The sequence below is a fragment of the Trichomycterus rosablanca genome, chromosome 9 (assembly GCF_030014385.1).
Source record: "Trichomycterus rosablanca isolate fTriRos1 chromosome 9, fTriRos1.hap1, whole genome shotgun sequence".
Taxonomy (NCBI): domain Eukaryota; kingdom Metazoa; phylum Chordata; class Actinopteri; order Siluriformes; family Trichomycteridae; genus Trichomycterus; species Trichomycterus rosablanca.
In genome coordinates this window covers 31,268,905-31,294,521 of record NC_085996.1, presented here as the reverse complement: position 1 = coordinate 31,294,521, position 25,617 = coordinate 31,268,905, and the positions used below count along the sequence as shown (strand labels likewise).

The following is a 25,617-nucleotide window of genomic DNA, read 5'->3' as shown; positions in this document are numbered from 1 at the left end:
TAATATAATCACCCTAGCAACACCAAACAGCTAAAGCTCAGGCGGAGCGCCAATCAGCAGTGAAGCGGCGTGTGTCATCACTTCCTCCGGCTTTGGTTGGGCTCGGCCAGAGCCGTAGATAGAGAGAGTTGCGACACTCCTTGATCTCGCCGCTACGCGGTCACGTGGTTCATGTCACCCTCCAATAGTTCCAAACAAACCCGGCGCTGTCATGTTCTCATATGGGACAGGCAGCAGTGAGTGAAATATTAAACAGTAAATAATAAACATTTGTACAATTTCTGGGTATTTTCAACTGCGTTTACATTTACTGCATCTGCTTTAATATCAATTTGGTATATGAAGTGGAAGATTGATGTTTATAATGACTTGTTAATAGGTCGTTCTTGTTAACACACAGTACATTATATTAGCATACATTACATAATGCGATATCATTAAGTAGTAGAGACAATATACAGTACAGAGATTAGACAGTTTTTTATGTTTTGTTTTTTACATAAACTAATCTCCCTTCACTTTCCTGAGGATTCATAATAATAATCATTTTGGTTAAACACTAAGCCATGTGGCTGGATTCATAAGGTTTACCTGCACTGAATGAACAGATTCATAAACACACTACCGTACCAATACCTTTAACATTATAGTGCAGGTACATGAAATAGCATTAATTCATGTCTTATTTCATGAGTAAGTAATAATTTATTCCTACATGTAATACATGAATTAATTCATAATTAATATGCACTAGTTCATTTTGTCTAATGTAAGTGGTGGACAAGGTACACAAACCATGTAGTTGAGTTGAAGTAGAGATATCCAAGGTAACATATTACTCCAGTAAAAGTAGTAGTAAAAGTAAAAATACTCTTTACCTCCACTAAAGTACTAAACTAAATTTACCTTCAAATGTACTTAAGAATGAAAGTAAAAGTATAATGATTTATTATGGCTCTGATGTTTTATTATCATTTCTGTAACAAGACTCTTGATTAATCAACTTTTAATTAATCAATTTTAGGTGAAAAGACTCTAGTGTCAATAATTTAGCTTAGCTGACTAAGCTAAATTCAGTTATACCTATTAATTAAGATAAACATGTAACATTTAGTGCTGAGCAAATGCTAAATAATAACAGTATTACGTATATTAATGACATCAAATTCATTATTTTTTTTAAAACAAAGCAACAAACAGCTAAAAATGCTTGATAAGTAGTGGAAATGAATGGGGCTCTATGGGATGTTTGGAACTATACAGAGCTCCACAACCCGGAAGCTGCACAGAAAATATGTCCCGCCCCCTTTCCAACGGTTCCCTATGGGAGTGTCGCCACTCTGTTCTCTCTACCGCTCTGGGCTCGGCTAGCGCTTCTACTACTGATGGGTATTAGGATTCTTTTCGGTGAGTCATATCATTTGATTCAGTTCACCGATAAGAGTCGACTCCTTGAGCCCTACTTCAGTGAGAACTGATGATTTTGACAAATTCTGTATTTATTTTTGAATTTTTTATATTCAAATGCCTACATAAATTAAATTTTCACTGGTGATTAAAGTACAACACATCTTGTTAATTCGTATATCATTCAGAATCTTATATATATATATATATACTGTATATATATATATATATATATATATATATATATATATATATATATATATATATATACAGTGTATCACAAAAGTAAGAACACCCCTCACATTTCTGCAAATATTTTATTATTTCTTTTCATGGGACAACACTATAGAACTAAAACTTGGATATAACTTAGAGTAGTCAGTGTACAACTTGTATAGCAGTGTAGATTTACTGTCTTCTGAAAATAACTCAACACACAGCCATTAATGTCTAAATGGCTGGCAACATAAGTGAGTACACCCCACAGTGAACATGTCCAAATTGTGCCCAAAGTGTCAATATTTTGTGTGACCACCATTATTATCCAGCACTGCCTTAACCCTCCTGGGCATGGAATTCACCAGAGCTGCACAGGTTGCTACTGGAATCCTCTTCCACTCCTCCATGATGACATCACGGAGCTGGTGGATGTTAGACACCTTGAACTCCTCCACCTTCCACTTGAGGATGCGCCACAGGTGCTCAATTGGGTTTAGTCCATCACCTTTACCTTCAGCTTCCTCAGCAAGGCAGTTGTCATCTTGGAGGTTGTGTTTGGGGTCGTTATCCTGTTGGAAAACTGCCATGAGGCCCAGTTTTCGAAGGGAGGGGATCATGCACTGTTTCAGAATGTCACAGTACATGTTGGAATTCATGTTTCCCTCAATGAACTACAGCTCCCCAGTGCCTGCAGCACTCATGCAGCCCAAGACCATGATGCTACCACCACCATGCTTGACTGTAGGCAAGATACAGTTGTCTTGGTACTTCTCAACAGGGCGCCGCCACACATGCTGGACACCATCTGAGCCAAACAAGTTTATCTTGGTCTCGTCAGACCACAGGGCATTCCAGTAATCCATGTTCTTGGACTGCTTGTCTTCAGCAAAACTGTTTGCGGGCTTTCTTGTGCGTCAGCTTCCTTCTGGGATGACGACCATGCAGACCGAGTTGATGCAGTGTGCGGCGTATGGTCTGAGCACTGACAGGCTGACCTCCCACGTCTTCAACCTCTGCAGCAATGCTGGCAGCACTCATGTGTCTATTTTTTAAAGCCAACCTCTGGATATGACGCCGAACATGTGGACTCAACTTCTTTGGTCGACCTTGGCGAAGCCTGTTCCAAGTGGAACCTGTCCTGGAAAACCGCTGTATGACCTTGGCCACCATGCTGTAGCTCAGTTTCAGGGTGTTAGCAATCTTCTTATAGCCCAGGCCATCTTTGTGGAGAGCAACAATTCTATTTCTCAAATCCTCAGAGAGTTCTTTGCCATGAGGTGCCATGTTGAATATCCAGTGGCCAGTATGAGAGAATTGTACCCAAAACACCAAATTTAACAGCCCTGCTCCCCATTTACACCTGGGACCTTGACACATGACACCAGGGAGGGACAACGACACATTTGGGCACAATTTGGACATGTTCACTGTGGGGTGTACTCACTTATGTTGCCAGCTATTTAGACATTAATGGCTGTGTGTTGAGTTATTTTCAGAAGACAGTAAATCTACACTGCTATACAAGCTGTACACTGACTACTCTAAGTTATATCCAAGTTTCATGTCTATAGTGTTGTCCCATGAAAAGATATAATGAAATATTTGCAGAAATGTGAGGGGTGTACTCACTTTTGTGATACACTGTATATATACAGTATATATAATACGCACCCCATCAGCATTAGGCGCCATCAGTCAGCCAGCAGGGGCCACAGTTGCAGGTCCGACTTTCTTACCCTCTAACTCTGAACAACAGCCAATCGTTGTTCATGCTGCCGCCCAGCCCAGTCGGAAAGGCAGAGATTCGATACGATGTATTCGAAACCCCAACTCTGGTGCGCTAGCGTACTTTACCGTTGCACCACCTGAGCGGCTAGCTATCATTCAGAGGATTAAGGTTTAAACTTGTAATTACGACTCTACACTAAACAATTAGTATTTCCGCTGAAACACGATTTATTAATTATTCCTTTGATCTTTTATTAAAGAAAATTAATAAAAGCAACATTTTTAACAGTAATAAAAATAAGACAGTAAAATAATGTGTGACAAAAGGTTGTTGAGCTGCACAAATAAGGCCAATAATAACAATAATAGGTTAAGAATCTGCCAGGAAAATGATGGATGTCTATATTAAACATGCACACAGTGAGGAGAATGGTTCAAGTGGCCCAGTTCAAGTGGCCCATAAAGTTTCAATGATCACACCTGGGGACCTTAGTTATGTCTTATTCTTAGAACCTCTCCCTAAGTATAACCATACATCACCAAGCTGTTTTGGGATGGTTGAAAGAAAAGACCTTTTGCAGTCAAGGATCAACAAATTTAGGTGCCTACAGTTTATCAGACAAGTGTGCAATTGCCCCATTGCATCATGCTTCTTCTCTACCAATGCCGATCTCTGCTCTGATTGAGGAGAACGAAGCTAACCCATGCCCCCTCCGACACATGGGCAGCATGCCGTATGCATCTTATCACCTACACTTTGATGAGTGCAGTGCAGCTTAGCTGCGTGTACAGAGAGACACACCCTGAGAGCACTCTTTTCTCATCTCTGTGCAGGCACCATCAATCAGCCAGCAGAGGTCGTAATTGCACCAGTCATGAGAGAGAGACCCCATCCGGTTTAGTCCCTCCCGTACGAACAACAGGCCAATCGTTGTTCATGTGGCCGCTCAGCCTCAGCTGGCAAGGTAGAGCTGAGATTCAATATGATGTGTTCGAGATCCCAGCCCTGGTTCCAGCATGTGTTTTTACTGCTGCGTCACCTGAGCAGCCTATCTTATGCATGTTTTAATTAGAAATTCTTATTCTGTACAAATTTGATCTATCTGGTTTACAGAGGTTTATACTTCTGTAAATACTATATCTTTGGAAATACACGGGTCATACCAGGGGCGTAACTACGGGGGGGATGGGCAGAGGGGGGCAGGTGCACTGGGGCCCATGGTGGGAGGGGGCCCTCCACGACATGAACTCAAGCCCCCACCACTCTGCCCCCCAGTGGCTGCACTCGTTAGGTCGTTATTATTATATTACAATATTTTTCATATTTTTGTTAAGTTAAATATTAAAATAACTAAAAGACAATGAAATATCAGAATACATGTGTCTATATATATATATATATATATATATATACTGTATATATATATATAATATTTGAAATTTGTTGAGGGGGCCCAAAATCTTTTTTTGCACTGGGGCCCATGAGCTCCTAGTTACGCTGCTGGGTCATACAAGGTTAAAATGTTCTATAGTTGAATGTTAAAAAATAATTGTTATAAACATTTTGTCAGTATTTAGTCACTGTTATATATTTCTATATAGTATATATACCAGGACCTGACTCCTTCAGATGTCTTTTGGAGTCCATGTCTTGGTTCTGACAATATATTAGGCGGGTGGTCCTATATTTGGGTTCTTTAGGTCTTTGTACTATAAAAATAAAACAATAAACATGAGAAACAGCAATTTATCTAAATAAATTATAAATATATAAAACAGTCTATAGTTTAAGGTCAGGACTTTGTTAAGGCCATTGGAGTTTCTCCACACCACACTCAATAAACCACCTGGCTTTGGGCACAGGGACACAGCCATGCTGGAACAGGAAAGGGTCGTCCTCAAACTGTTGGCACACAGTTGGAACCATATTTGTTTTTAAAATGATTGATTTTACACAATTTTTGGAATGTAATTAAAAAACACTTAAAACAGGCTTTCGAAGCGTGTCGGCTAGGTTCACCTAAGGCGAATCGAAGAGTCGACTTTTTAATGAACGATTCATCAGTGTTCACTACACTCGCGGCCATCTTGGAGTCAGCAGTCTAGCTGGGCGACCCGCAGTTTTTGGGATGGGAGGAACTGCTGCCAAACTTTTGAGTCTCGGAGTGTACATTTGAACAGTCGCTTGTAATATTTTGCGGAACTTGTGCTAGATAAAGCGCTTATACTGAGAGAAAGCTTGCACTCTTTTTTCCTCTTATTTTCCGGCTGGGTAAAGCAGAGTGCAGTTCACTCGGCCTGTTAAAACCGTTAACTATTTGTGTTTACTTTTATCAGAGCAACAGTTTTTCCTCTGTTGGCACTTTTCTCTTTTTAAACCAGATAAACATAGTTGCTGGGCGGTTATGGTGTGTACAAGGTCCACACTGCAGAAGTTGGTAGTTTGTGCCACCGGTTGGACACCGTTTTGTGTGTAGTAATGCGGTGTGATATATGAGTTGTATTCATGTGGAGTGGCGGCGGTGTTTTCCGGCGTTTGTTATGCTGAAACTAACTCGATGCTGACTGATCTTCTCCATGATCATCAGCAACCACCTGCTTTGTAGCCGGACCTTCTCTATGATCTTCATCAGCCATCGCCTGCTTTCCAGCTTTCCTTCGAAATAAAGTAGTGCTGTTAAAGACTCTTGGAAAGGAGAAGCACTTCGGGGATCAAGACATAATAAAATGTCAACAAGAACCCCACTACCTACAGTCAATGAGCGAGATACAGAAAATGTAAGTATTTGTTTACTTTTCTACTAATCCTGTCCGACTGTGGTACCTTGAATTATTCATCACTCAGTACATTTTCACATCAGTCATTTTAACAACCTGGGATTCGTGTTAAGTTGACCAAGAACTTAATAAAAACTGAACTGTCAACGTTTTATAGGTATTCACAAGGCAAGGCAAGTTTATTTTTATAGCACCTCTCATACACCGTGGCAATTCAAAGTGCTTTACATAAGGAAAAAATTAATTAAAAGCATTAAAACATTCCTGAGATCTAGAACCTCAGAAAGACTTCTTGCAAACATTTAGTTACAATTAAGAGAACATGAAATTCAAACGAGATAAAAAATTAGGAACAAGAAAAGCTAAAAGAAAATATAGTAAAATATACCCTACAATTTAGAGAATATGAAATTAAAACAAGAGAGATACACGTTATTATAAGGGATTAATTATACATATTAACGGGGAAATTACAATTCTACATGCTTTGTTTTGTACTTGGTTGACCCACCTTTGGACTTTGGCAGCTGTCAAAGCCAGTTGTCTTGTTCAAGTCTTGATTCTGAGCAAATATGGATAATTTTTCTTCTTAAACCTCTGGATTTAGATTAGCTTAGGTTAGGATTGTTGGTGAACAGCAGTTTTAAGCTTTAACCATTGATTGATGGGGTTAAGATCAATTTAAACTTGGCAAATTGAAGACATTCAGTTCCGTTGGCAGCTTAAGCTAGTGAGGAGCTGATTTATATCCAAGATATATCTGTACTGGTTACTATTAATGCTCCAATCAATGCTGACCAGATTACTAGTCAAAGCTGCTAAACAGCAGTAGTGAACCGAGACTCTTACTAACCTCCACAATTATTATAAACGCCTACTTTTCAACAATTTAAATAATTTTTGCATTTTTAAAAAAACATTATTTTACCTTAAAACAAAGAAAGTACATGCTGATATTTATATTTTTTTTATCAGAATCAGAATCTTTATTATTGTTCGCCAAGTACCAGATGTACAAGGAATTTCTTTTGGCGCAGTTGTCAACATACATACATCAAGTTAAATAATAGAAAAGAAACACTATATATAAACATAGAATAAAAAATATTTAATATTACAAGGCTGTATTTGTATCTATATTGACTATTTCTTTATCAAACAAATCTAGGGTTAGGGTTATACTGACCTTTTTGCTTCAAATAAATGAGCATACCAGAAGTTCAATATTTGGTTCTGCTTTGTTTTCATTGCGAAACCAAAGTGTGTGGTAAATTGCGACACCGGAAGACAAAGAGAAGAAATACAAAAGCTAACTGCAGCTTGTGTCCTTCAAAATGAGGGTTTCTATCCGTGTAGTGTTCCATAAGAAATACATAGAAAACAATTAAGACGAAAGCTCAGCCTTGGAAATGGATTGATTACCACACAAGTTCTGTTTTAGCTGGAGTTCAAAACATATGGTGGTCATGCCCATTGCAGCTGGCACCGCGGGCAGAAGTTGTCATAAAGTTAGCGATAAAAGCCCACACATTTAAAAGGGAATGATATGATAATAATAATACATTTAATTTGTAACGCACTTTACGACTAATGTGCCTTATGCCTAAGTTTTGCACAAATATGCTATTACTTTGTACTTTTAACATCATTGGGCTGTCTTTTACTTGACATTCTGCTGTTAAATATATGCGTTTTCACTAGCTGGGGCATCTTTCTTGGAACTCTTCCATTGTTGTAACACTTTGGATATGGTTGCGCGTTGAACATTGCCTTTAGTTACAGTTACTGGCTTTTCCAGCCTAATTAGGGTGACAGTTGGCCTATTTTATGCTGTGTAGTTGTAGTTTTATATTTTCTGTTTTTCTGTCTATAACTAACAAAACTGAGCACAGAACTGTGTTCACTGCTGTTAGGATTCCTGTGTTTAATCCTGCTTCTCTTTTATTGGATTTTCAAGTTGTTTTAAATACTTCTTTAGCCAGAATTAGATAAATTAGTATTAAGGACTATTTGGATTGTTCTGTTAAATTCCTGATATGACACAGGTTGGTTCTTAATATGCTGAAAGATTGTGCTAAATCAACAGGATTGTGCCACAATGTTCCCAACAGTTCTGTTATGTTAATGGTGTCGACCGGTTCATGAGGTGCACAAGAGGCAAGCTGCTCATCAGTGCCAAGTTTCTGTGTACTAAGTCTCATTAACTTTCTAGTGATATACGTTGTAATCACATGCACACAAAGATCAGTTTTAACAGTACTGAGAGCTGTCAAATCTCTCTACTTCAGCTGGATAAAGCAAATGCAAAGTATGCAGAATATGACTTATCTGCAACATTAGGCAGTGGAAGCTTTGTGGTTGAGGTACTGTACTAGATGTTGAAAGGGTGTTGGTCCAAGCCCTACTAGCACCAAATTGGTGCTGTTGGGTTTCAGCCCTCAGTTTTCAAACCCTTTACTTCCATAAACCCAGAGATCAGACCAGTCATGATAGCATTGCATTTTCAATCAAATTTAAGTTGACTTTGTTGTTTATATTAGTATAAACACTTTAGGGTGACTGGCTTAAGTGTAAAATTATTCATTTTAATTAACCCATCAGTTATAAACATCTAAACATATTTAGGTTTATTACAGCCTCTAAATTAAGGTCAATATTCTATTAAATGTCTAAATGTATGGAATGTATATAATATGTTGTTACATATTGCATAGAATGATTTGGAATAAAATAAATTACTTGCCTTTGTGTAAAGTATACATGTTAAACAACCTTAAGTAGTGCCCATACAAATCTGACCTGCATGTAAAAAGCAATTAAGAACTGTAAATCTATATAGGAAAGTTTTCTCTAGCAGTGGTCCCCAACCACCAGGCCACAGACCTATTTCGGGTGTTCTTGTTTTATTGTGACCCCTAGGTGGGAGCAGCGTCTCGTTGCAGCGAAAAAGCTAATTTTACATCGTTTGTGAGCAATATTATTAAATCCTCCCTTCCTCGCCAGTCCGTGAAATTATATCTTATATGAAACCAGTCTGTGGTGCAGAAAAGGTTAAGGAAACACTGTTCTATGTTTACCAGATAGGTTGGAGGTTCAAATATGTCCTTTAAACAAGGGGGCATTCTAAAAACAATGAATGTAAAAACTTGGCTTAATGGAGCAAGACAAAAGGCAATGAGGAGTCCACAAATGTCTCTCTGAAACCTTTGTTTTTAGCTTTACTGCTGCCTGAATGAGCTGCTTTGGTGCATAAAGCTGTATTACACAGCTTCCTTTATAATAGTCTATAATTATAGCTTAATGGTAAGATCCCTAATTTATATTTAGGTTATGTTATTGTTTCAAAAGTAAAAAAGTAGCTATACTGAATACAAAAGGAAAGAAATACACTGTAGGCCCGGAATAGTTCAATCTACTTAAAAAATTTGAGGAAACCAGTTGCCTTAAAAAAGTTAAGTAATGTATAATGAAAACTTGAGTTAACATAACTTAAAACATTAAGTTATTACACCTAAAAGGCAAGTTGATTAAACTTTATTTTTTTTGTTATACCAACTGCTTTTCCCAATAATTCTACTTATTATCTTGAGCTCAATGGACAAAAATATTGATTTCTTCTTAGTTTTCATGTTAATTACGTTTTAAATATCAATTAGAAATGTTTATAGAAAAACAGACAGAATAATAAAATTATTTTTCTTTATTTCACTTCAGAAGTATTTACTTAAAATACAACATGTCAAGAAAACATCTTAAACACTGTACAAGCTGTATATAAAGTTCTGATAAAACACAAACAGTAACCATGAACCTGTAGTCAGTTTCACACAGCAAGCTGATTTCTTAACGTTTGGCTGCAGCTCTCTAAAACAAAACAAATAAACAAGAAACAGAAGTATTAATATCAACATTAATACCATTCATTTAAGGAATAAAATTAAGCAGGCCAGCACACTCTTTGCTTCGTATGAAGGCTAGCATGCTAGCATGTAGCCTAAACACGGGAAATAAAGCAGCGCTGTTTGATTATTTATTTTGTGTCAACATTAAGATCATTTATTTGAAACAAAATTGTTAAGTAAAGTACAACACTAACCAAAATTAGACGGAAGATAAAGTCCCATCAGACTGGTGTACAGTACATGCTACTCAAAAATAGCATAATGAGTAAGAAAATGTTCGTCCATTTAGTTTAACAAAGGTTCCACTTCACAAAAGACAAGTTTACTTTTGCAAAAAGCCTTAAATTAAAAGTAATAAGTAATTTGCAACAACAGGTTACAAAAGTTAAAACAAATGGCTACCCAAACACAAGAACATTATTTTTGCCTGATTCACCAACAGCAAGCTGAAAAAGGCGGACTTACACGTAAATGGTGGCTTTTTTCTGTTTAATTACCTTAACTTAACTTTTTTAAGTTAATCTGATAGAAAAGTCTTTTTTTTTTTGTTTAGTAAACTTAAATCTTTTAGCACATTTAAATGTGAACTCAAATGAGTACAATGTACTCCGCATTTTATAGTAGAGCAAAAAACATAAATAATTTACAGTGGGGCCAAAAAGTATTTAGTCAGCCACTGATTGTGCAAGTTCTCCTACTTAGAAAGATGAGAGAGGTCTGTAATTTTCATCATAGGTACACTTCAACTATGAGAGACAAAATTAGAAAAAAAAATCCAGGAAATCACATTGTAGGATTTTTAAAGAATTTATTTGTAAATTATGGTGGAAAATAAGTATTTGGTCAATAACAAAAGTTCAACTCAATACTTTGTAACATAACCTTTGTTGGCAATGACAGAGGTCAAATGTTTCCTGTAAGTCTTCACCAGGTTTGCACACACTGTAGCTGGTATTTTGGCCCATTCCTCCATGCAGATCTCCTCTAGAGCAGTGATGTTTTGGGCAACACGGACTCCACAAATTTTCTATGGGGTTGAGGTCTGGAGACTGGCTAGGCCACTCCAGGACCTTGAAATGCTTTTTACGGAGCCAGTCCTTCGTTGCCCGAGCGGTGTGTTTGGGATCATTGTCATGCTGGAAGACCCAGCCACGTTCCATCTTCAATGCTCTCACTGATGGAAGGAGATTTTGGCTTAAAATCTCACGATACATGACCCCATTCATTCTTCCCTTAACACGGATCAGTCGTCCTGTCCCCTCTGCAGAAAAACAGCCCCAAAGCATGATGTTTCCACCCCCATGCTTCACAGTAGGTATGGTGTTCTTGGGTTCTTCTTCTTCCTCCAAACACGACGAGTTGAGTTTTTACCAAAAAGTTCCATTTTGGTTTCATCTGACCACATGATATTCTCCCAATCCTCTTCTGGATCATCCATATGCTCTCTGGTAAACTTCAGACGAGCCTGGACATGTACTGGCTTAAGCAGGGGGACACGCCTGGCAGTGCAGGATTTGAGTCCCTCTCGGCGTAGTGTGTATACTGATGGTAGCCTTTGTTACTTTGGTCCCAGCTCTCTGCAGGTCATTCATCAGGTCCCTCCGTGTAGTTCTGGGATTTTTGCTCACCGTTCTCATGATCATTTTGACCCCGCGGGATGAGATCTTGACCCCAAGGGAGATTATCAATGGTCTTGTATGTCTTCCATTTTCTTACGATTGCTCCCACAGTTGATTTATTCACACCAACCTCCTTGCCTATTGTAGATTTACTCTTCCCAGCCTGGTGCAGGTCTACAATTTTCTTCCTGGTGTCCTTCGACAGCTCTTTAGTCTTGGCCATGGTTGAGTTTGGAGTCTGACTGTTTGAGGCTGTGGACAGGTGTCTTTTATACAGATAACGAGGTCAAACAGGTGCCATTAATACAGGTAAAGAGTGGAGGACAGAAGAGCTTCTTAAAGAAGAAGTTACAGGTCTGTGAGAGCCAGAAATCTTGCTTGTTCGTTATTTACCAAATACTTATTTTCCACCATAATTTACAAATAAATTCTTTAAAAATCCTACAATGTGATTTCCTGGATTTTTTTTTCTAATTTTGTCTCTCATAGTTGAAGTGTACCTATGATGAAAATTACAGACCTCTCTCATCTTTCTAAGTAGGAGAACTTGCACAATCAGTGGCTGACTAAATACTTTTTGACCCCACTGTATGTATGTTGTACTAAAAATGTTTGATTAGATATAAAGTCCGGGCTAACAGTGTACTGTGATGCAAATTTACTACTTTTATGACTTGAAACTTGGGTGTTCAGAGTCACGAAAATAGGCAGAAGGCAGGAGAGCACCCTGGACAGGTTTGCCAGGTTGCCAATTTGTAGCCATTGCACAGTCACTCACTCACACAGGGACAATCTGAATAAGTCAAATTACCTGTTGTCATGTTTTGGCAGTTTAGAGAATACAGGAGTACCCAGAGACAATCCACACTGTAACAGAATGTATATATGAAACTCCTCACTGACAGAGACTGGAGGCGAATCTCTTTCAGACATGTGTTGCTCTGCAGCACCCTTTCTATCTGATGAAATTCTTAACTTGATTAATAAATTATATGTAGTCTGTGTGCACACAGAGAATAAAATGATGTAAAAAAAAAAAAAAAAAAAACTACCCTGCTGCTTAAAAGTAAAAGAAAAATTATATTAAAATGCTAAATAAATTTAAAAAAAGAACTGTATAATTGTGCTGTATAATTATAAAAAATATATATTTTTTAATATAGCTTACCCTGTGACATGGAAAAACAGTGGCTAGTAGCAGAACTCCTTTGATAAGTTAAAAGCTGGCAGAAAAGTGCACTGTAGCAGTGCCAGTTTAAAATTATTTATACAGTATGAGTAGTATACCAACTCGACTGTAAATTATGCCATGACACTGTATTGATCCACAGTCAGTCAGGAGCCTCGGTTAAATTGTGAACAGTTCTGTCCACCATTATTAGCAGGTATGAATCTTAAGTATGTAATGTACAGCAGTGGTCCCCACCCACGGGGCTGCAGACCGGTACCGGTCCGTGGGTCATTTCTTACCGGGTTGCACAGAAAGAATAAATAATTAGAGATCGCTACATCAGCAATGAAAACACTGCTTCCATTTCCAACACACTGCTGTTTATCATCTCATATCACCCCAGGTGGAAGTAGCGTCTCACTGCAGCGAAAAAAAGCTCATTTGTGAGCAGTATAGTTATTCTATTTTGAATCCCTCTTCCCCCGTCGGTCCGTAAAATTTTCTTTTTGTTTTATATGAAACCCGTCCGTGGTGCAAAAAAGGTTGGTGAGCGCTGCTGAGCGCTGCAGCATCTGCTGAATAAAAGTGGGTGCTGAAACTTCTTTGGTCCATATATACTGATGTTTACAATGTTATCTCCAAACACATGAATTGTAAAGGGCAGCACACCATCTTTAAAATCATTGACGTCCATGTTTTAATAGTGAGAAGTGTTGTTAAGAAGTTTATTACCCTTGAGAAAAGTTTTCAAAGTAGTTTATAGGTGATGAGATGAAGCTTATAAGCAGAGGAATACCTACAGTCAAACATAGCGGTAGATACATAATGTTGTGGGGCTGCTTTGCTGCCCTTAGATACTGGATTCTAATGAAATCAGAAGAGAGTGAAATGCCCTCATTAGTATAAGGAAGCTAGGTTTGAGTCTAAAATAATCAGAATATTATAAGAAATTAAAAAAAAATTATGTTACTGATTTGGTGGCATTGTAACCCAACAGGTACTTTGGACACTACACAGCTCCAGGGGCTCCAGGGTTCAAACCTTGCCTCTGCTTACAGTCTGTAAAAAATTGGCATGTTCTATGCCCGCATGGCTTTTCTTTATGTACACCACCTAAAAACATACAGATATACCTAACCTAGCTGCCACCAATCAATCAGTGCCTTGTCCAGTATGTATTGCTGCTCTGCCCCCAGTGTTTCAGGGTGATGCTGGACCATTAGCAGGCTGAAGCAATTAGTGAAATGAATAATTAAAATTAAAATCCCCACCTGATTAACATGTACTAAATAAATGTACACAGAGAAGTAGGTCAACTGAGCAAGAATTGATGCCAGGCTACCTGGTTATTTAGGTGTCCCTGAAAGCTAAACAAGGTGTTAAATGTTTTTAGCCTGGTTCTTTGGCTTAATTATGAGTGGAGTAGCTCCACCCTCCCTTTCTCACTACAGTCTAAGGCTAGGGTGCAGACACGTGCACTAGTCCAAGTGTGGAAATTGATGAGCATCCAGTGTCCCAAAAACGCAGCAGTCGACTGTTTGGACAGCATTCACACAATCAATGCTAACATGAAAGGCTTCCATTCGGTGAAGAGACACCGCTTTTCTATAGTAAGTTGTTATTTTGCTTTTAATAGATTTTTTGTAGGTCATGAGCCATGTAGGAATCTGTTGTACAAAAGACTGTTTTAGACGTTAGCTTTTCTTATTTAAGCAAATCTAAATCACAGTGAGTATACTGAAACTGTATTGAAAAGAGTGATATAAAATATCTAAAAAGCATGTTGAAGCGTTTAATCCAGAGTAATGTGGAGCTTTTTCTGTTGGGTTCTTGCTGTCCTACATAGAACCATGCAGATATTTTTGTATGCTTCAAACTCCGCTTGAAATTAGGGCTCCACAAAGTAATCATTAAAGCAAGCTAGACATGTTTAAATAGCTTGTTTACTAATATTGAATTGGATTCATAGTGTGTTGTTGGATCCAAGCTAAACCAGTTCAACAAAATGCCACCCGATGACAGAGTCTGACCTCTTAATTACTATTTGGCCTGTACATTATACAAACCTCTATGTGATAAACAGCTTTTTAAATAAGTGCTAGACAGGAATATTTGTATTTGCTTTAGGATTTAATATGAGCTTTGGGACTGTTTTTGCAGTAGCATCAACAACATACAAAATCGCCCTTATACTGCAGGTACTGATCATTCCTTTTTATGTTTGCCTTTTTGTCTAACACTTTGGTATTTTGAATACTGGTCCACTTTGAATATTTTCCTGATTTGCAGCCATTTCTCATATAATGTCATGCTCTATATTAAGCAGTGATGCAAGTTGTGTCTCTTTTTTTTAATTACTACAACTGTCGATTAATCTAATCCCCTACCAAACACACTCACTGACAGGACTTGAATTAAACTGGGCAAGAACTAATACTTATCACTACAATTTTTGACATATTTTTTTTACGGAACGTGGTATGTGTGACTGCTATATGTGTATGCGGTAACCTGTGTTTTTTTTTTTTCTTTTCCTTTTTAAGCTGTGCCAACTAAATTTCGTTGTAGAAATACAATAACAAATAAACATCCTTAATCCTTAATGAATGGTTAATCAGTTACAGACAAGCTTATAACATTCCATCAAAATGCATTGGATTTAAAAAGTCTACACATCCCTGTTACAATGGTAAAATAATGAGACCAAAGTGAATCATTTTAGAACATTTTTCACCTTTAATGTGACCTAAAATCTATACAATTCAATCGAACTGTATAGATCAACAAACTGAAATCTTTTGGGGTGGGAGGATAAGCATAAAAAACTAAAATAATGTGGTTGCTTAAATATGCACACCATTAAACTAATACTTTGTTGACATTTAATTTTGACAACGTTCATTGTTTTTGTGTAGGAGTCTTACCACCATGACACATCTTGACTTGGCGGTCTTTGCCAATTCTTCCTTGCAAAAAGGCTTCAAATGCCCTTTAAATGTCACCCTACCGATTTTCAAGTAGATTTAGGTCTGGCCCCTGGCTGGGCCATCCCAAAACGTCTGGTGAAGCCGTTTCTTTGTTGATGTGAAGGTATGCTTTGGGTTGTTGATATGTAGAAAGATGAAATTCCTCTTCAGCTTGAGTTTTTTAGCAGTGGCCTGAACGCTTTGTTGCAAAATTGACTGATATTTGGAACTGTACATAATTCCCTCCAACTTGACTAAAGCTCCAGTTCCAGCTAAAGAAAAACAGACCCAAAGCATAATGCTGCCACCATTATGCTTCACTGTGGGTATGGTGTTCTTTTGGTGATGCACAGTGTTGTTTTTGGAGAAGTCCAGTTGTAGGTTGTTGCAAAATGTAGCCTGGCTTGGATGTTTTTCTTTCTCCTTTAATGTTGCTCTCGGCCTCTTGGCAGCCTCCTGGACCAGTTTTCTTCTTGTTGCTCATCAATTTTGGAGGGACGTCCAGTTCTTGGTAATGTCATTGTTGTGCCATATTTTCTCAGCTTATTGATAACTGGGGTGACACGGTGGCTCAGTGGGTAGCACTGTTGCCTCACAGCAAGAAGGTCCTGGGTTTGATTCCCAGCTGGAGCGGTCCGGGTCCTTTCTGCATTTGTGGAGTTTGCAGGTTCTTCCCGTGTCTGTGTGGGTTTCCCCTGGGAGCTCTGGTTTCCTCCCACAGTCCAAAGACATGCAAGTGAGGTGAATTGGAGATACATAATTGTCCATGAGTGTGTTAGACATTAAAGACTTGAACCGATGAATCTTGTGTAACGAGTAATTAAATCCTAATAAATAAATGCATATTGATAACTGTCTTTACTGTGTTTCATGGTGTATGAAATGCCTAAGAATTATTTGTACTCTTCTGATACCTTGCTATCCCATTGTTGCTTTGTAACCTTGGCTTTTGCTGTTAGCTGCAGCTAAGTAAATGTCAGGAAAGTCCTACTAGAGGAGCTGAACTTTAATCAGTCACTTCAATCGATGGCAGGTGTCACTGACGACTGTTTAACATGAGTTTGAATGTGATACATTTCTCTGAACACAGCTACATTATTATCAGTTATAAGAGAGTTTGCAGACCTATGTTCCACGTTAATTTATTTTTAGTTTACTCTTATTTTTACTTCTAAACAATTACATTTGAGTACGTAATAGAACCACAGAGTCATACTTTTATACTGATACAAAATATTAGAATTATTTTGGTTAAAAATAATGTTGCACATTCACATGTACAGGGTTTAACTTGCAGTCAGACACTGTACTATTTTTTAATTGTAAAAATGTTAAAACATCTTACTGTTCTTTTACAGTTGTTTTTGTAGCTTTTATTTAAGGTCAGACTTTGTGTAAGCTTTTAGAAATGTGTAAGGTCTGAGGCATTTAATCAATGACCCAACCAGACTATATATGCATGTATGACGTTATTAGTGGTCGGAACAGCATACAGAATTATACGTGTCTTGGATCACCGGCATATTTAGGGATATCAGGCCCAGTTAATAACAGCATTTGTTAGAGATAATTACATTTTGGAGCGGAATCTTTTATAAATGTCTGCAGTTTACTGCAGATGAAGTATGCAAATTAAAGGTTGTTCACTAAGCTAAGCTGATCTTGCAAAGTTTAAGGAAAGAACCGAAACAGACCTAAAATTATATCTGTAATTATAGAACACTAATGTGTAAAAAACAGTCAAATTAGCCCAGCAGCAATGTGAACTGTGTACAATTGATTTATTTAACCTACAATGCACATCCTATCTGGAACAGGAGGATAGAATTGCCTCCTCTGGTCATAACATTGATATAATGACTAACATCAGTCACAGGGATGCACGCACTTTCCTGTTTGTGATCCATTTAAAGGCGGTGTTTAAACTGTGTTTCTTTTTAAAGGTGGTGTTTGCTGAACTGTGTTTCATTCTCCTGAAGCTTTGTAGTGGTTCAACTGAGAGCCTACAGAACTCTACAGAGTGCTGATTTGTAATGCACTCTTACCCACCCTCTGTGCACATGCGCCAGTTTAGTTCACGACACATTCAGAGAGTTAAATGGCAAAACTATTGGTTGTCAGATAGCATTATTATTGTATTTATTATAAGATATAGGGATGTAACGATACACTCTACCCACGATGCGATACGATTCACGATACTGGGTTTACGATATGATTTTTTCCCCGAAGTTTCCTTTTATTATTTCTCTTTAAAAAAAAAAAAAAAATACTGTATTTGTGCTTATCTTTTATTTATCTAAATAATGAATTCCCTTTTATTTCTGAGGTAGGTACAAACTATGCCAAATAAGGCTTATTGTGTAAAAAACTGAAATGAAATCTTAAAACAAATCCAACAATATATAAATAAATGAATAATACATATAAAGAAAGTATTCTAACATCAATCAATTTGGCTGGAAAATCCCCTACCTAGTTTTACCTTTATACTAGAGCATGATGCAAAACAGCCACATCATTTGTGTAAAAAAACTTAATGTGCACTTTAAACTCCATACTGAGACTTAACAGTTTCCTTTTGATATTTTTACGTTCAGTAGTATCATAGTTCAAGTTTCAGAGCTACGTCACTTGAATCACTTGTATGAATCAGTGTTTGCCTTCTTAACTTGTTTACTAAACTCTGCTTTTCTTCTGTTGTTTTTCTAGCACACCTCACATAGTGACACACAAAATGATGGTGCCACACGGTCCAGTCGCCCTGGTGCTCGATGCCGGAGCTCCATTGCCTCCTGTGCTGATGACCAGCCACATATTGGAAACTACCGGCTGCTCAAAACTATCGGCAAGGGCAATTTTGCCAAGGTCAAACTGGCAAGACACATTCTCACAGGAAGAGAGGTGAGGTTTGAACGCCACATGCCCTGTCCACATGCTTTCCCGTTACCATCTTTGTTCCTTCTTTCCCTCTTCACAACTTTTACCTTCTTTCCTTATCTCCTTAGCACTTTATATGGGCAAGCTGTAGCCTAGTGGTTAAGGTACTGAACTAGTCATCAGAAGGTCGCTGGTTCAAGCCCCACCACTGCCAGGTTGCTGCTGTTGGCCCTTGAGCAAGGCCCTTAACCCTTAATTGCTCAGACTGTGTACTGTAACTGTAATGTAAGTCGCTTTGGATAAAGGCGTCTGCTAAATGCTGAAAATGTAAATGTAAATATGCTGCATAAAATTACTAAAACACCATTAGATAAGTTCCAAAAAAAAATAAAAAATTATTGGGTGGCTCAGAGGTCTTATTATCTTAGCCCCCCACCTCTGAGATCAGTGCTAAACCTCAGTGGTGCTGTCGGCCAGACGGCGTCTACTCGGACACGATTGGCTCTGTCTGGGTGGGAACGAAGCTCTGCGATGGATTGGAGCCATGTACAGGGTATTCCTGTCTTCCATGTGAGCCCCTCACCCCCAACTTGTGCAGACGCCTGGGCCAGTCCCTGATATTGCATATTGCGGCAGCATCAGAAAAAGATCCGGTATGATCTTACCTTACTTAGTCATGGCCAATTGTGTTTGTGTGGACCCGTCAGGTTGGTGGCTCTGCTGAGGTAGCAGAGCACCACCCGAGCATTTTTTTTTAAATCGTTAGAGTTTAAGAGTGTAAAATTCACAATAACATTAATATTAAGAGAAATTTCCAAGAACAAATGAGAAATTAAACAGAATTTGTGGAAACAGTTAAACAGATTTTATAGGCCATGTAACTCCCACTCAGCTCAAATAAATGTGATCAGACAGTTTTTAGTTATTGTTGTTACTGTTGTAAAAGTGTCAAATATATTGTTCTTGTTGAATAACTGTTGTTTGTTCTCCTGCTGCTCTTGGTTTTGTGCCAGTCCTTGACTAAGCAGCAGGGTCAGTAACTACAATTTGTTTTTTCCTTTCCTGTAGGTGGCTATAAAGATCATTGATAAGACACAGCTTAATCCTACCAGTCTCCAAAAGGTAAATATTCTGGGTTTCTACTGAGCAATAAAATATTCTGGCTTCATTTAACTTCTTGTCTCTTCCCTCCTCGTGACTTTGTCTATTTAAATATCATCTGAGGGACTCGCTTAATCACTGTATTTAAGTGTATCGTGGTCAATTAAATCTGTCACCTCTTTAACTAGATACATCAAAACAATTTAGGTGTCGAGCAGTGTATGTTGGGTAAGCAGAGGCTGAATAAGAGAGTCTCTGTGGACTGGGAAATTTAAGACCGCTAATAATAGCAGGACTGGAGCAACCCGAATAGAGAGACAGGAACAATACCAGTGCATTTGCCTGAACAGAAAGAAGCGCTCTTAGCTTGGACAGTGAATCAGGCAGTGAATCAGAGCGGCTGGTTCTATTGCAATCAGACTGTCGAATTTAGGAAGACAACACGCTTGCATTTGTCTGCTTTCCATTGTTCTGTGACCACAACTCCTCACCTTTTCCTATTTGGGTCACGCCGAGGCAGATGACCATGTGACAGTGTTCCCTTCCACTGCCATGCTTTGTATTTGTAATTAACTAGCTTTTTCCAGGCTATTGATTTTAGCTTTCCATCTGCAAACTTATTGACAGTCAGTGGTTTGCATGTGACTCTGTGTTCTAAAGTTCTGAATCGGATTTATCAGAACAGTGAGAAAATCTAACTGTAAATAAATGCCATTAAAAGTGACTATTTACAGGTAACTGGTGTGCTTGTAATGTTTTTACATATAAATTTTTTGGCATTTAGCAGACGCTTAGTACTGTGACTAAGCAATTGAGGCTTAAGGGCCCAACAGTGGAAACCTGGCAGTGGTGGGGTTTGAACCAGTGACCCTTGGATTACTAGTCCAGTACTTTAAGCACTAGGCTTATACTTCCTTTAAGTCTGTTTTTTAGGTCTGTTTTTAAGACAGACACATGTATGTATGTTTAACACAAAGGTGCTCACCTTAGTCCTGGAGGGTCAGATTTAGCCACAGGTTTTCTTCTTAAAGACACTCACATTGGTGACCCTTAACGGGAGCAGCCAAAATAAATTATTTATCTTAATTAATGATTAGCATATTAAATTAGATTAGTTAGCTACAGGTGACAGTTTAAAATCTACATTCTGAATGTTGAACTAGTTCTGCTCACAGTGTTTATGTTCATCTTACTGTTTTACTGCCACGCTCACCACTTTACATTGATTTTTATTAAGTAAAATATTAATATTAAAATATAAATATTAAATATTAATACATAGGGATACAATTATGACTGAACACAGGGTTAAGGGCCTTGCTCAGGGGCCCAACAGTGGCAACTTGGCAGTGATGGGGCTTGAACCGACAACCTTCTGATTACTAGTCCAGTACCTTAACCACTAAGTTATCTCTGTATTTGTGATTATCTTTTATTTATCTAAATAATGAATGCCATTTTATTTCTGGTGTAGGCCAATTTGGCTGAAAAAACCTGAATTTGGCAACCAGGCGTATAGCGCCAGTGATGTCAACCAGGCGAGGTGTATAGCGCCAGTGCCCTCTGCTGTTTAAAGTGAATATCGATTCATTTTACCTGTCAAATCGATTTAAATCGTGGAATTTTTGAATTGGTTATTAACTGTATTGTGGTGCATTGTTACATCCCTATCAATACATGTTGATTTGAAAGTCTATTGTAATAGAACTCTGTAAGCTTTTCCGTTGTTGATAAAATGTAGACTTATTATGGTCGGTTATCATTTTTAAGAATTTGGCAAAATTTGCATTTCTGTACAAAACAAAAAAGACAAAAATATTTCAAAAATATAAAAATAAATGTTAAAATTGAAGGAGAAATATAGCAGAATTAATAGGGTCTCAGTAGAAGTCATTTTTCTGTCTCAGTGGCTGGAAATAGAGTTTTTAGAAAGAGTCTTCTATGTAAAATATTCATGTGTAGAAAAGGCTTCTCTTTTTAACATTACAAAAGAGGAACCATAGTCTTCCTACTAAAATAAGGAAGTATCCTTAAAGTTAAACATACAATGGGTATGAATTTAGTGAACGCATGAAAACAGGCGAAGTACACCTCATACACCTCATAAGTGATCTGTTTTGATAGCCAGGTGGCTTTTCCGATCTACTCACTCCCACATCACTGGATCTTCACATTACTGCTTGTTCTAGTTTCTTGTTAAGCTATTTTGAGTGTAATTTTGAGTGTATTGGTGAGACCTGTTCTTATGCAGTTGGTGGGTGCCAGGCTGATTTAGTTCTACCTCTGTAACATCTTTATTACTGACTGCTTTCTAATCTGATCCAGACAAGCAATGGTGTATAAACTGTATATAAACACATCCTCAGCCAGGATGTGTTTCTGCTCTGTAACATCCTGACTGAGGACAGAAGTAGGTGTAGAAGTTTTCTCTTAGAGAATATTTATGAGAAACGTGTAAGCTGTGTCAGGGGATACTGAAATGGGGGACACTTATTCCCAGTGTTTTTAACAAGATTAGTTTCTTTTATTGGTGCCGACAGTTGATTTTTGAGCAGGTTCTGTGTTTTCCCTCTTACTGTTTGAGCTTGTGGTTTAACAGGGAAATATCCTTTATCACTTTGCTTTAGGTTTGCAAACACATGATTGTCTGCAGCAGCACCATGTCTTTATGTGGGCCAGTGCTGCTCCTGTCACTGACCTCATTTGGGCTGTTGCTTCTGGGCTGATTTGTTTGATTATTGGTTTGTATCATTACAGTGTCTGGATTTTTCCTGACATCACATAATACACAAGAGTTGACTACTAGGCTCATAAAGCCACAGACGGCTGTTCACCCAAATTTCCATCAGGTTTAGCACATAAGCATTGCGTCCGATCAGGTCAGCCACTGCGTCATCAAATGTCACATCAGACGTGTCTCAGCTGAGTTCTGAACGTGCTGTTAAATTAAGCACAGAAAGGAATCAGAATCCTTTTTGATAAGCACCTTCAGGCTTCACATGATTCATTGCTACAATATGATTATTAAATAATTTATGATATCTCTTATACATCTCGATTTGATATATGTTTGTTTTTTTTGTGTGGAATTATTTGCCATTTTCTTTAACTTTGCTAATGTATTTTTAAAGACTAATTTAGTAGTACTGTTAATCAGATAATGAAGAAATTATGTGAATGGCTGGACTGCTCTGAGGATCTCTGAAATACCTGAAACCAGTGGATTTGAGACACATCCTTAAATACCTGTAGATGAAGCTGTATATGAAATAGTTATATATTAGTTTACATTTTACATTTACATTTTCTGCATTTAGCAGACGCTCTTATCCAGAGCGACTTACAGAAGTGCTTCCATAGTAAACATTTCATTTCTCTAGTTTAAGTAAACAACAGTCGAAGAACACAAATCTGCTGAAACCTGTTAGAACCAAAGTGTTTTTTTTGGGGGGTTTTTTGGAGATGGAAAAAAATGTTAGTAAATTTGTACAAGTCAGCTTAAGTGCTTAGTAAAAAGGTGGGTTTTTAATCGTTTTTTAAAGACAGCAAGAGACTCAGATGTTCGGACAGACAGAGGAAGTTCATTCCACCACTTGGGTGCTAGAACAGAGAAGAGCCTTGATGCTTGTCTTCCTTTGTCCTGGGTGAAGGATCAAGTCGAGCGAGACTGGTGGCTCGGAGGTTGCGTGGTACAGAGCGGGGTTTGATTAGACCTCGAAGGTAGCTTGGAGCTGGTCCATTTTTGGCTTTGTAGGCGAGCATCAGTGTTTTAAACTGAATGCGTGCAGCTACAGGAAGCTATTAGTTGGTCTTTCCAACAAGACAAGCACACTTCCAAGTTGACTAAAGCCTGTTTACTAAAGGAATCGGTTCTGGAATATCCTGAGGTGGCCTTCTCAGTAGGGCTGGGCGATATATCGAGATTTTATAAAATATCGATATATTTTCATACGCGATATAAGATAAGACAATATCGTCTATATCGATATAGATGTTGCGTTCCAATTAGATCCGACAGTTAGTCTTTCTCTTCTCCCAGTTAGTCTCTGCACATGTTCACCTGTCCCGCCCCTCTCCCTCACTGAACACAACTCGCCCCTCCCCACTGCCAATTCTTTCTGCCCTCAGAACACATTTCTGTAAGTAAAACTCCCATGATAGCATGGAGACGGTGGAGGAGCTGCTTAGTAAAAAGAATAATAATGGCTCAATTATTTGGAGATGGTTCGGATTTAATGGTGGAGAAGTGTCGGATGAGCAGCAGAATAATGTATTCTGTAGAGAATTCCGAAAACAAGTCCAGACAAAAGGTTCCAGCTTCGTGTACCTTTGGTCATTCGTTTTTCACTTCAAATCCTAAAGTTGAAAAACAAGAAAACGAGTCGTTATTCGTTTCAAAAACCAATATTGGAAAACGGAAATACATACAAGCGCATGCACGCGCTGACATGCACGTATTTACTTCATATTTAAACAGTGTAAATCAAGCACAAGTGTTATAAACAGTAATAATAACGTAACGGTGCGTCTCCTGTTGTTCTGACTATTGTGTTTGTATATGTGATGTGCATGTATAGATATTTGCTATATCTGTAAAAAAACATTATGGGGAGTGATTTCTGTACTGGATGTTGTACGTGGTCGTGTTCGTTTATACTGGACGATCGCCCGACGTCCGGGACTCATTTATTTATTTATCTTCTATTATAGTATTTCTTGTTCTTGGCCAAGAAACAACCAAAAATTAATAAAATTGCATGAACTAACTCTGCAGTAAACAAGGAGCAAACAGCAATTAAACAACAAACAAAGCTGTTAAATAATAATAAAGTGCATGAAGCAGAACACTGATTAAAATGCATGAAATGTTGTAATAGTTACACAGTAACATTAACGATTAGTTCTGCCTGTATTACAGAACTGAGTTCTATACGGTAAAAAAATATTAATGTAAATGTTGTGGCGACATATACATAATAATGTATGAGGGGGAACGTTGAGGGAACTTTCGTGGGGGAACGTTGAGGGAAAGTTCAGGGGGAACATTGAGGGAACGTTTGTGTGAAAACGTTCGTGAAGGATCATTGAGGGAACGTTGGGGGAGTGTTCGTGAAGGAACGTTAAGGTAATGTTCAGGGGGGAACGTTGGGGTAACGTTCGGGGGAAACGGGGGAACGTTCGTGAAGGGACGTTGAGGGAACGTTCGGGGGGAACATTCGTGGGGGGAACGTTGGGGGAACGTTTGTGAAGGAACGTTGGGGGAACGTTCAGGAATGAACGTTGAGGAAACGTTGAGGGGGAATGTTGGGGGAACGTTCGTGTGGAAACGTTGGGGAAACGTTTGTGGGGAAACGTTGGGGGAAACGTTCGTGAAGGAACGTTGAGGGAACGTTCGTGGGGGAACGTTGGGGGAACGTTCGTAAAGAGACGTTGGGGGAACGTTCGGGGGGAACGTTGGGGGAACGTTCATGTGGAAACGTTAGGGGAACGTTCATGAAGGAACTTTGTGGGAACGTTCGGGGGGAAAGTTGGGGGAACATTCGTGAAGGAACGTTGAGGGAACGTTCGTGTGGAAACGTTGGGGGAACGTTCGGGGGAACGTTGAGGGAACGTGAGGGGGGGAACGTGAGGGGGGGGGAACGTTTGGGTAGATTGTTGGGAATGGTTGAGTGAATTGTTGAGAAAACGTTTGGGTTTTCAACAATTCACCCAAACGTTCCCTCAACAATTCACCCAACCAGTCCCAACAATCTAGCCAAAAATTCCCTCAACTGTTGAGAAAACGTTTGGGTGGATTTTTGAGAAAACGTTTGGGTGGATTTTTGAGAAAACTTTTACATTACACG

The 25,617-nt window shown here is 38.5% G+C and overlaps 1 protein-coding gene across 3 annotated transcripts in view; it reads left to right on the top strand.

Annotated features, from left to right (window-relative positions):
• The first annotated feature begins 5,379 nt into the window (after positions 1-5,379).
• mark3b (MAP/microtubule affinity-regulating kinase 3b) overlaps positions 5,380-25,617 on the top strand; it is a 67,905-nt gene continuing 47,667 nt past the window's right edge. Inside the window, exons 1-3 of one of the 3 annotated variants that reach the window (XM_063002238.1) lie at positions 5,380-6,132; positions 18,503-18,694; positions 19,739-19,792. In XM_063002238.1, coding sequence (XP_062858308.1) covers positions 6,082-6,132; positions 18,503-18,694; positions 19,739-19,792 — 297 coding nt within the window. In that variant the 5' untranslated portion in view covers positions 5,380-6,081. The remainder of the gene's footprint in view (positions 6,133-18,502; positions 18,695-19,738; positions 19,793-25,617) is intronic. The other 2 variants (XM_063002236.1, XM_063002237.1) reach the window with 2 other exon arrangements.